Below are 13,147 nucleotides of genomic sequence, written 5' to 3'. Positions count from 1 at the left end.
TCTACTCACCGGTCTCTAGTTATTTAGGAAAGGCTGGTGCATCTCTAGAATATAGTTTTTTTGTTTGTATTTTGTTTTTGTTTTGTTTTTTAGCTTGCTTTGTATCTTTGACTCTCTGGTGGCTTTAAGGTAAAATACTATCTTTTAAAATATGAATGTTATGGTAAAAGCAAGGATCTTTTGCAACCTTCTACATCCTACTGGAAACATTCAGAATAGGCATTTTTTTAAACTGAAATTAGGCTGGGTGCGGTAGCTCACACCTATAATCCCAGCACTTTGGGAGGCCAAGGCAGGTGGATCTGTCAGAAGTTTGAAACCAGCCTGGCTTACATGGTGAAACCCCATCTCTACTAAAAATACAAAACAAAAATTAGCTGGACGTGGTGATGGGTACCTGTAATCCCAGCTACTCAGGAAGCTGAAGCAGGAGAATCCCTTGAACCCGGGAGCCAGAGACTGTAGTAAGCAGAGATCGAACCATTGCACTCCAGCCGGGCAGCAATTGCAAAACTGTCTCAAAAATAAATAAAATAAATAAATCTGAAATTAATCTTTTTTTCATGTGAGTCTACGTGTTAGGGGAAGGAGTTAACACTTTAACTCTTCTCTTAACATGAAATGCAAAAACCTAAATTTTATGTTCTGTCATAATTTCAAGCACTAAGTCTAATTAACTAGGTTTTAATTTTATTTTTCTTAAGGATAGCAAGTCTGGTGGCAGATAAATTCTGATTTTTTTTTTCCATCCTTTTCACAATATTTCAGATTTTGAATATTTGAACGTTTCTTCACAATAATGTCAAAAGACGTAAAATCAGTAGAACGTTCACCTAAAATTCCTCAGAGAAATGATCCACAGCATGTCAATGATAGAACATTTTTCATCAATGCCTCTAATCAGAGCTTGACTGCCATTCCGTTGGAGATCTTCGCATTCACAGAATTAGAAGAAGTGCATTTAGAGAATAACCAGATTGAAGAAATTCCCCAGGAGATTCAGCGTTTAAAGAACATAAGGGTCCTTTACCTGGACAAGAACAACCTGAGGAGCCTGTGCCCGGCTCTGGGACTGCTGAGCAGCCTGGAGAGCCTGGACCTGAGCTACAACCCCATCTTCTCCTCCTCCCTTCTTGTCGTCAGCTTCCTCCGCGCCCTGCGTGAGCTCCGGCTCTACCAGACCAACCTGAAGGAGATTCCCGTTATCATTTGTAAAAACCTCCACCACCTGGAGCTGCTCGGACTGACCGGAAACCATCTGAAATGTCTGCCCAAGGAAATAGCGAATCAGACGAAGCTGAGGGAGATCTACCTGAAGCGAAACCAATTTGAAGCTTTCCCCCAGGAGCTCTGCGCTCTCTACAACCTGGAGATTGTTGACCTGGACGAGAACAAAATTGGTGCCATCCCAGAAGAGATCGGGCACCTGACGCGACTGCAGAAGTTCTTCGTGGCTTCTAACAACCTCCGCGTTCTGCCGGCGTCTCTGAGCCAATGTAGCCGACTGTCAGTGCTCGATTTATCCCACAACCTTCTCCACTCCATCCCGAACAGCCTTGCTGAGCTCAGGGAGATGACGGAAATCGGGCTGAGTGGGAACCGCCTGGAGAAGGTGCCGCGCCTCATCTGCAGTTGGACCTCGCTGCACCTGCTCTACCTGAGAAACACCGGCCTGCGCAGGCTGCGGGGCTCCTTTAGGCGCCTGATCAACCTGCGCTGCCTGGACCTCAGCCAGAACCATCTGGACCACTGCCCACCACAGATCTGTGCGCTGAAGAACCTGGAAGTCCTGGCACTTGATGACAATAAAATAGGGCAGGTATGGATTCCCTTTCTGGCTGTCACTATGCTGGATCACTTGAGGTCAGGAGTTTGAGACCAGCCTGACCAACATGGTGAAGCCCCGTCTCCACTCCACTAAAAATACAAAACTTAGCTGGACATGGTGGCTCGTGCCTGTAGTCCCAGCTACTCGGGAGGCTGAGGCAGGAGAATGGCAGGTACCGGGGAGGCAGAGATTGCAGTGAGCCAAGATCGTGCCACTGCACTCCAGCCTGGGCGACAGAGTGACACTCCATGAGACTCCGTCTAAAAAAGAAAAGAATAGAATAGAAAAGAAAAAAAATTAGATTTTTCCCATGTGGTTCCTATGGGCCAGAAAGAAACTGATAAATGGACATAACGGTGAGGCTGATTTTGGCTGGACTAAAGTAGGAAATCTGATGGTTAGAAGAAGCCATAGAAGGAAATGAGCTTTTCTTCACAGGAGGTGGTGTTTAGATCACAACTGGATGGCTTGCTATAGAATGTATGCAACCACTGTATTAGAGGGTTGGAAGAGAGAACCTTCCTTAGGCCTTCCAGTCCTGAAAGTCTGGCACTCTGAATGCCGACCCAGTTCCCACATAGGGTTCACAAGCCTGGGTATTCACTGGAAAGCAGAACATGACAGGATAGGGCCATAACAGCGTTCACTGAACACTAATTAGAAGTGGTGTGAATATATGTTTGCTTCCAACTGAGATTTCAACTGAAGTTTCAAAATTATTAAAGCCTTTTAGAATGAAGAGTCACATCACTAAATTAGTTCTAATCACTGAATTTATTATGAATGTTATGAATACAACATTACACATAATTTTAGTATTTTTCTTTCAATAGTGTCAAGCAGTTGCCATTCTGCAGTTCATAAATGGCAAGAACGTTGGTTAAAAATTGCTCCAATTTTATTTATTTTATTTTTATTTATTTATTTATTTATTTTGAGATGGAGTTTCACGCTTGTTGCCCAGGCTGGAGTGCAATGGCGCGATCTCAGCTCACTGCAACCTCTGCCTCCTGGATTCAAGCGATTCTCCTTCCTCAGCCTCCTGAGTAGCTGAGATTACAGGCATGCACCACCATGCCCAGCTAATTTTTTTGTATTTTTAGTAGAGACAGGTTTTCTCCATGTTGGTCAGCCTGGTCTCGAACTCCCAAACTCAGGTGATCCACCTGCCTCAGCCTCCCAAAGTGCTGAGGTTATAGGCATGAGCCACACACCCAGCCTTTTTTTTTTTTTTCTTTTTTTTTGAGATAGATTCTGGCTTTGTCGCCCAGGCTGGAGTGCAGTAGCGCAATCTTGGCTCACTACAACCTCTGCCTCCCACGTTTCAGAGATTCTCCTGCCTCAGCCTCCTGAGTAGCTGGGATTACAGGCACCTGCTACAACACCCAGCTAATTTTTGTATTTTTTAGTAGAAACGGAGTTTTGCCATGTTGACCATGCTGGTCTTGAACTCCTGACCTCAGGTGATCTGATTGGCCTCCCAAAGTGTTGGGATTAAAGGCATGAGCACTGCACCCAGCAAGGAAAAAATTGCTCTAGTTTAAAGTAGTGCATAAAAGTGAAGAGCAGAGACTTTAGATCTACAAGTATAAATACTGTAATGCAGATATATACACAATTTTCCATCAGTAGGAGAGGCTAAGTTACTCCACTTGTTGTTTAGCAATCTGCCTCAAAACCAAAAGCCCAGTTTATTTGCTGACAGTTAAAAATAATCTTGATCTGAAACTTGTCTTTCTGGAATACTTCCAGTTACCTTCAGAATTGGGCTCACTTTCAAAACTGAAGATACTTGGAATAACAGGAAATGAGTTCCTTTCCTTTCCGGAGGAAGTCTTTTCTTTAGAGTCTTTAGAGAAATTATACATTGGGCAAGACCAGGGATCCAAACTTACCTATGTGCCAGAACACATTGGGAAACTGCAGGTAAGCCTCCCCCGATGAGCTGGCTAAGAAGCCACTGCCACTGTCCCTTAAATTGGCTGAAACTGAGAAAATATGAGGTCCCACAGGCCAGATGTAGAATCATCCATACTAGACTTCCAGCTTCAAACAAGTGATTGTTTTTACGTTTTGAAGTTTCCACTGTCCGTGAACAACACTTCAACGTTTTATTGTGATACTTCTTTCCACTGTGTGACTTGGTGTGTTTCATTTACAGAAATTGGGTCATACCTCTTTCCATTTAATTTCCACTTTTTGTAAGTAGCCCCCTGAAAACTGGATTATTTTGAAGTTAAAGAATATCATACAAATGACATGGCTGGGAGCCTGCATTTTGGTGCCCAGGATTCCCTGTAAGGGGAAGTGTGACCTCTCTCCCTGCTGGAAAAAAGAAAATCATGTTGCACCAGCTTCGTAGATCTACAGGGGAATACTTGCAAAGCAACAGGATAACCTTATGCAAAGTAGCCATACTAGGGTGTCTTCTTATATTCATCCTTTAAAGAACTGTTGATTTTTTTCATGTTCCTGTTGCAGCACTCTTTTTTTTTTTCTTTTTTTTTTTTTTTTTTTTGGTTTTTCGTTCTTGTTGCCCTGGTTGGAGTGCAATAGCACAATCTTGGCTCACTGCAACCTCCACCTCCTGGGTTCAAGTGATTCTCTTGCCTCAGCCTCCCAAGTATGAGGGATTATAGGTGCCCGCCACCCCACTCAGCTAATTTTGTATTTTTAGTAGGGACAGGGTTTCGCCATGTTGGTCAGGTTGGTCTCGAACTCCTGATCTCAGGTGATCCACCCACTTTGGCCTCCCGAAGTGCTGGGATTACAGGCATCAGCCACCGCTCCCAGCCTGCCACACTCTTAATGATGATAAAGTAGGCATGGGCCACCACATAACCCCCAGTCATGCAATGGCATGTATAGTATAGGTAGTTCTCACCATGACACAGGGTCTCTATTCCTATTTCTCCAGTCCTTTGCCCTGTGTTCATAGAAATACCTTTCAACATCTTGTCCTTTGTAAATGTCCTGTCACAATCTTAGGGTGAAGTGCAAACACTAGATATTTGCCCAGTGAAGTTGAAAATAGTTTATTTCAAATAAACTCAAACCCATTCCCTATGCATTTTGGCTACTTTCACTGAGGCAATATTGGGTTGATATTTGAGGCAGTTATTCTGTAGCAACTGCCACAGACAATTAGCTATTAAAAAGGAGTTAATAATAAATGTAGTTAAATTATTCAAATTATTTTTTTCATAAAGTCCTGATGAAACAAATAAGCATTAGATGTCTATAGTCTCTTCTCCCTACATAAATGGAAACCAAGTTTAATGGATTTACTCAAAAATAACTTTATGTCTTGATGATGGTCCTTTAAATATGTTTTTTTCCTTTATCCCAGTGCATAACTTCCCCATTGAAAGAATAAAAAAAAAAAAATGGATAGGCACCCACAGGTGTTCTGGTTATTATAATTAACTTATCAAGGTATATTATTATGGTATACTCATGTTATTTCAGAGTCTCAAGGAGCTATATATAGAGAACAATCATCTGGAGTACCTGCCCATGTCCCTGGGGTCAATGCCTAACCTAGAAGTTCTTGATTGCCGGCACAATTTGCTTAAACAACTTCCAGATGCCATTTGCCAAGCACAAGGTGAGGGAACTTAGTACATCCACAGCCTGGTAGAGTTTGTGGCCAGCATTTCCCATAGCGAATGGCTTCCTTGCTTTTCTAAAGACCAATCTTAGTGTTTACAGAATTGAGTGTATCCCATCACTTCTTTGCAGGGCTCACTTAGTGGCATGGGGGAGGCCAGGTTAATATAGAGAATTGAGTCTATCCCATCACTTCTTTGCAGGGCTCACTTAGTGGCATGGGGGAGGCCAGGTCCTGATTAATATAGCTATGTCTTGCAAAGGCAGTTAAGTTGTTTATTGGAATGAAAAGTAAATAGCAACTGCAAAGAAAATTTGCATTCACCCATATGTCCATTACACTGCCAACAATAATTTACCGCACACTTACTATATGCCAGAATTTGGAGCTGGGGTCCTGCAGTAAATTTCATCTAGCTCACTAAGCCACTTGAATAAAGGAAAAAGTATTGGCCCAGAATGGTGAAGTTAGCAGGGAACTTTTGGAACTACATGATTGACCTGGAAAACTATATATGATTCCTATTTAAACTCCCAAACATTTTCCAGTAGACTAAGCCATTCTTTGTCTGTACATTCATCCATCTGCTTAACATGCTTTTGCTGAGCACCCACTGGGACCAGATTTTAAATGTTTTTTTCCTGAATTCCCTAGGCTTATGTACTATGGCTATTCTTTAATGAGAAAAGGATGAAGGAATGTCTTGCCTACTCACAAGACATTAAAAAATTAGGGGCTGGGCTGGGCACGGTGGCTCACACCTGCAATCTCAGCACTTTGAGAGGCGGATCACCTGAGGTCAGGAGTTCAAGATCAGCCTGACCAACATGGCAAAACCCCATCTTTACTAAAAATACAAAAATTAGCTGAGTGTGATGACACTGTGCCTGTAATCCCAGCTACTTGGGAAGCTGAGGTAGGAGAATTGCTTGAATCTGGGAGGTGGAGGTTGCAGTGAGACGAGATCACACCACTGCACTCCAGCGTGGGCAACAGAGTGAGACTCTGTCTCAAAACAAAACAAAACAAAACAAAAACTGGGGGCAAGGGGCTGTATGCAGTACTCTTTAGTAATGCTCCTCACCATAAATTGTTACCCTGTCCTTGATCCCTGGAGGAGTGAAATATTCTCAAATATTTTCAGTGTTTACTATTTTTTCTAATATTTATTGACTGGCTTCAATAACTTTGAATTGTTAAAAAGAAGTTGTAAAAAAAAATAGCTTGGCTTGCCTTATTTAATTGGAAGCCTTTTATTAGATAGCACAGCAAAAGACAAACTGGACTAAAGAATGCACTTTGATATGATCTTTTTTGAAATGTACATAATTTTATGTTCTTTAAACATTCAGTCTCATGACCACATTTTTTATATTTATCTTCTCTTGGTGAACCACATATAGAAAAGTGATTGAGTTTATAAGTCATTTATCACTAAGTAGTATTTAAACATAATTTTTCTCTTCTCCTTCCTTACTACTGGGTACTACCAAACTTTTCATCCCTGTCTGTTTGATTGGTAAAACACTACATTTTGGTGTTAAATGTACATTTCTCCCATGGAGTGATTTTAAGCATCTTTTTCATGCTTATTAAGCATTTTTATTTCTCTTTCAGTGAACTATTTAAAGATAGTCCATTATGCTAAAAAACCAGTTTCAGAGCATTCTATATAATATGATAATATTTTCATTTATGATGTTTTATATGCATATACCTATAGGCCTGCATGTACCTAGAGATTTTCTGTAATGACTCACAGGAATCCAATAACAGGGGTTCCTTATGACAATTAAGATGTGAGAGGGTTGGTAGGAAAGGGATGGTGAGGGAGAATTATTTTCATCTTTTGCTGTTTTTGCAGACAACAATTCCATTTAAATTATATATATTATTTTTATACCAAAGAGTAATTTTTTTCAAAAACTTAATTTGCTTTTCAACTTGAGAGTAGCAAGGGAATGACTATGTGAACCAGGTGTCTCACATTCCACAGTCTTTAGGGATCAGGCAGGTAACACCAATGTGCCAAAGCTTGTAGCAATCACAGCGAGTAGTGAGGCCTGTGGGAAACAGCATGAAGAGTCCATTTTTCCAATATGTGGCCAGATGCAGTGGCTCACACCTGCAATCCTGGCACTTTGGGAGGCCCAGGTGGTTGGATCACTTGAGGCCAGGAGTTCAAGACCATCCTGGACAACATGGTAAAACCCATCTCTACTAAAAATACAAAAATACAAAAATTAGGTTGTAGTGAGCCCAGATCATGCCACTGTACTCCAGCCTGGATGACAAAGTAAGACTCTGTCTCAAACAACAACAAAAACCCCTCAATACTCTGCTGACCTTAGAAACTGCAGGGCCTGAGTGATTTTTGCCAATGGGCTGTCAGTTTCAGCTAAAAACTGTTGCTCTAAACAAACAAACAAAACATTTGGAATACCTGGAGACTGAATTCTGTTCTCTTCATTAAGAGAAGGAGCAAACATAGAGAGAACTTTTATTAGATGGTATAAAAAGTTTTGTGTATCCTTCCTCTCATTCCTTTTGCAAATGCAGAATTGGATCCCTCACTCATGTGGGCAGGATTAGGTGACAAGTTAATATTGTTTGTTCTTAAGATTAATCCACCATTTAAAAAAATCTTTTCAGCTTTGAAAGAATTACTGCTGGAGGACAACTTGCTCACCCATCTTCCAGAGAATTTGGATTCCCTAGTGAATATTAAGGTCCTGACACTGATGGACAATCCCATGGAAGAGCCCCCAAAAGAAGTGTGTGCTGAAGGCAATGAGGCCATATGGCAATACCTCAAGGAAAAAAGAGAAAGAAATATAATGGCAACAAAGGTAAAATCAGCCCAGATTCTTGATAACAGTTTTTTTTAGAGGGAGCCTAATGTTAAACACATTGCAGATTAACCTATGGAGCATCTCTTTGCACATCTACACCCTTGTCCTGCTTCTGAAAAGAGAAGTTACTTAGCTACTTTTATGTCCCCAGGGCTAAGTAAGAAAATTTTTAAACGTCAGTCCTAGCATTTTTGTCTTTTATGTTCCTTATTTCTTTGTTCAGTAAGAAGCCAACAAATAGGCAAAGGAAACCAAAACTTCAAAATTTCAAATCAATCTAAAATTCTTAGGACTATTTCATTGGAATGAAAAAAGCTTGTATTAACAAAACAAGTAAAATAAGGTTGACAAATTAGAAGTGGAAGTATTTATAGACAAGAGGCTGAGCCCAGGGTTCTGAGCTGCCACCAACTAGGATCGAAGGGCTGAGATCCTTGAAATTCTGCTTTAGCCCATTGAGCCCATGGACATATAGGATACCCCAGACAGGTCTGGAATGTGTCCACTTCAACCAGTGTTCTTTATTCTCCAACTGGTCCAAGTTCCCATCACTTCACACCTGGATGACTACATAAGCCCACTGATTAGTGTCCCTGCTTCCATGCCAGCTCCCCTCCAACATACCTTCTGCTCAGTAATTGCATTGATGCTGTTAAAACATGGGCTAGAGCTCACCACTACACTGAAATTGGCAATCTTCCATTTCACTCAGAGTGAGAGTCAAGTCTTTGTCTGTAAAACCCTCTCTATAGCCCTCAACCCTATCAGAACTAATGTTCTCCCTTTTATGATCAATCTTTTGTGATACCTCTTTTATTCCAAAGCAAATTCAGAGATAATAAAAATCTATAAAAGCACATAATTTTAATTGAAATAATGCCTGAGTTGCAACATAGAAGAGAAAGAAAAGCAATTTATATAAAAATATATATTTCAGGCCAGGAGTGGTGGCTCACGTCTGTAATCCCAGTACTTTGGGAGGCCAAGGTGGGTGGATCACTTGAGGTCAGGAGTTCAAGATCTGCCTGACCAACATGGTGAAACCCTCAGCTAATACAAAAATTAGCCCGGCATGGTAGTGCATGCCTGCAATCCCAGCTACTCTGGAGCCTGAGGCAGGAGAATCACTTAAACCTAGGAGATGGAGGTTACAGTGAGCCGTGACCGTGCCACTGCATTCCAGCCTGAGCGACAGAATGAGACTCTATCTCAAAAAAAAAAAAAAATTATTTCAATGTGTATACGCTCAGTATGGATTACACTTGAAAGAATGGAAGTTGTGGTTTTTAATTGAATACTTCCTAAAAGCATTTTTTTTTTTTTTGAGACAGTGTCTTGCTCTGTCACCAGGCTGGAGTGCAATGGCACGCTCTCCCAGCCTCCCAAGTAGTGGGACTACAGGTGCTCACCACCATGCCCAGCTAATTTTTGTATTTTTAGTAGAAATGGGGTTTGATTTCACCATATTGGCTCAATCTCTTGACCTCACGATCCTCCTGCCTCGGCCTCCCAAAGTGCTGGGATTACAGGTGTGAGCCACCATGCCTAGCCCCCTAAAAGCATTTTGAAAAATCCCACACCCTTTTGCACATTCTTAAAATGATATTTAACATGATTGGCACAAGTTTGAATTATTGCAAAGGGTGTAATTTCCAGTAAATTTTAAATGTTGACATTTTAAAATAGAGCTGTTAGATCAATATTTTCAGTGTATCCAGTGGAGCTGAATATCATTAGGATTTGTTAACACCAATTTACAAATACCCAAATAAGTAATTTTATAGGCAGAATTTTTATATCATATTTCTTTTCTTCTTGAACATGCATGTCCATTCTACTTTCCCCTCATAATTGATCCTAAAGCTATATAGATATACATATAAATCTTTTATAGATTGTTCTTTTGTACTTCTGGGCAACAAAAATATTTATATAAATTAAATTTTAAACATTTAAAAATGTATATACATTACAACTATTAGTAGTTTAACATCACCTAAAACAACATAAAATTTCTTACAAATTTTAATAATTATTAGGATTTTTTAGAACAGTATAAGGAGCTTTTTTAATGTAGTTTATATATTCATGTATAAATGTTGCTGATTATTAGGATAAGTCAGGGTTTATTATAGATTCTACTCCTGTTTTTCATTTTCAGATGAAAGCCTTAAGAAATCTTGTACATGTAGATGGGTTAATGAGAATGGAAGCAGCTTTTTTTGCCTGTAATTTTTTTTTTAAATAACAATGCTTTCATGCATCTCTGAACTTATTCCAGATTTATATCCCCCAAATCAATAGCAAGTCTTAGCTGACATGTCAACTAGTCTTACCTTATTTTTCTTGAAGGTAGAATTAGAAATGACCTGTCTTGCAAAAGGATTGGTTAACCAGTCCTCAAAGTCAACCATTTTCTCATCAACACTTGTACTTGAATTGTCTTTTTCTTTTTTTCCTTTTTTTTTTTTTTTTTTTTTTGTGTGTGTGTGTGTGTGTGTGTGTCCTAAAGATTTTTTGAGTCCAGGGCAATGCACCACAGTAAGATTTAGGTATTCGGGTGGGTGCAAGGCATACCCTCCCACTGTGGAGCACCAGAGGGGCAAGTGGCATGGGGGATCCACAGTTATGTTCTCGGGATGATTTTAGGAAGGGATACAGCTCAGGAAATGAGCTGTCTTCAACTTATCCATGCCTGCACACCGTTGGAAAGGCTTCGTAGACCAGGGTAAAGGCCACACATTAAAGACTGCTAAACCTTAAGACCACAAAAAGCTCCATAAATTTCCAAAATGCCTCTAGAGAGCAGTGCTATTCCCTGGATCCTGGTTGGTCTGCTGTTTTCACTCCCCATCTCATCTTTCCCACTCTCACTGGGCTTCAGTCACAAGGAGATCACAGGTGTTCTTCCAAGGACCAAGTGCTCTGGCTCAGGGCCTTAACACTGGTTCTTCCCTGTGCCCAGAGATGCTTCCCCCAGATATGGGCAAGATTCTGGCTCTTACTTCATTCCATCTCTGCTTGAATGGCCTCTTATCAGAGGGCCCTTCCTTGATCCACCTTATATGAAACAGCATACCCTCATCCACCTCTTTCATTTGTTCATTCATTCAACAAACATTTATTGAGCTTCTACTATGTACCAGACACTGTTCTAAGCATAGAGATACATCAGTGAACAAAACAAATATTTATGTCCTCACAGCACTTAAAATCTAGTAGGAGGAAAATAAAAGCATGAAATATAAAATGTAAAATTAAATACTATGTTAAAGAGTGCTATTGTTAAATTAAAAAAAAAAAAAAACCATCAGCCTAAGGGGAACTGAAATTGCCTGTAGTGTGTGGAGGTGGGGAAGTAATTGATTTAAGTAAGATTGTCAGAGTTGGCCTCATTGAAAAGATGACAGTCTTAGCTTAGGCTACCACAACAAAATACCATAGAACAGGTGGCTTAAACAACAGAAATGTATTTTCTCACAGAAAATACATCTCACAGAAATGTATTTTTTCTGGAGGCTGGAAGTCTGAGGTCAGAGTATCAGCATGATTGGATTCTGGTGAAGGCTCTCGTCCTGGCTTGTAGAAGCTCCCTTCTCCCCTGTCTTCATACGGCAGAGAGGGAGAGTGAGAGAGATATTTCACTAGAGAGTGATAGCTCTCTGATGTCTCTCCTTATAAGGCCACTGTTCTCATCATGAGGGCCCCACCCTCATGACCTCATCTAAATCTAATTATCTCCCTATAGCCCCTTCTCCAAATTCCATCACACTGGGGATTAGGGCTTCAACATATGAATCGGGGGCAACACAGTTTGGTCCACAGCAATGACAATTGAGCAAACCCTTGAAGCAGTGGAGCCATCTGAATACTGAGAAGAGTTCCAGGCAAAGGAAGCAGCGAATGTACAGGCTCTGAGTTAGAACTGTGCCCGTGTGTCTGAGCAGGGAGGAAGCCCGCACAGCTGGAGCAGAGTGAGCCAGGGAAAGAGGAGTCAAGAGGTTAGGGGGGTCAGGTTTGGGGAGGCAGATCAGAGAGGGCCTTGTAAGCCATATAAGGACTTTGGCTTTTATTCTGAGAGAAATGGGGAGCCACTGGATGAGTCTACTACTAGTGGAGGGGTGTTGCTGGGCAGGTAGGAGGGGATGGGATCGAGGGAACAAGTGAGGGGTGGCTTTAGGCAGGAGCACAGACAGCCCAGTAAGGAGCTGGAAGGCAGGGAAGAGCACTCAGATCCCCTCACCATGCACGGTCGCTCTCTGTAGCACTCATCACCGTCTGTCAAATTAAACATTCATATGTTTATTTCTTACTGTCTCTTCTCTCACTGAAATGTGAGCTCCATAAAGTTGAGGCAGTTATTTCACAGCTCTTGCCCAAAAGTCTAGAACGTTTCAGGACCTGGCACATAAAAGCAATAAATGCATTTTTTAAAAATTTGCCTGAATGCCTGGCCGGTTGAGAAAAATAGAAAATAAAATTTAGAGTTCTAATCACATCCCATTGTCTACATCTTCAAGACCACCTATCAGAAAAAAGAGATTTAACGATCTCCTGTTCATCATGATACCAGCCGACGCTGAATTTGGGTTTATCTTGTTTTCAGATTCAGGCGTGGTGGCGTGGAACAATGGTACGGAAAGGATTTGGGAAATTCAGTGAACTAATAAAAGCACGAAAGAAAGGAAAGGCATCTCCAAAAGATAAGAAAGGAAAGAAGGATGTAAAAGAAATACCAGGAAAGAAAAATAAGAAATAATCCTAAAAATTGATAAATTGGGGTAATGAACCTTGATGGATAAAGGCAAAATATCTAGCAATTAGATGCCTACTACATTAAAATTATTCATAAAATTA

The 13,147-nt window shown here is 40.8% G+C and overlaps 1 protein-coding gene across 1 annotated transcript in view; it reads left to right on the top strand.

The window, feature by feature from the left end:
• Nucleotides 1–13,147, top strand: part of LRRIQ4 (leucine rich repeats and IQ motif containing 4) — a 23,770-nt gene extending 10,623 nt beyond the window's left edge. The window contains exons 2-6 of the mRNA XM_032260892.1: nucleotides 769–1,819; nucleotides 3,581–3,754; nucleotides 5,297–5,435; nucleotides 8,091–8,287; nucleotides 12,897–13,147. Coding sequence (XP_032116783.1) covers nucleotides 800–1,819; nucleotides 3,581–3,754; nucleotides 5,297–5,435; nucleotides 8,091–8,287; nucleotides 12,897–13,049 — 1,683 coding nt within the window. The 5' untranslated portion in view covers nucleotides 769–799 and the 3' untranslated portion in view covers nucleotides 13,050–13,147. The remainder of the gene's footprint in view (nucleotides 1–768; nucleotides 1,820–3,580; nucleotides 3,755–5,296; nucleotides 5,436–8,090; nucleotides 8,288–12,896) is intronic.

This window comes from Sapajus apella, unplaced genomic scaffold (assembly GCF_009761245.1).
Source record: "Sapajus apella isolate SASKATOON/1434 unplaced genomic scaffold, GSC_monkey_1.0 scaffold4, whole genome shotgun sequence".
Taxonomy (NCBI): Eukaryota; Metazoa; Chordata; class Mammalia; order Primates; family Cebidae; genus Sapajus; species Sapajus apella.
Note: the sequence above shows the minus strand (reverse complement) of the source record. Positions and strands in the feature narration are given on the sequence as shown.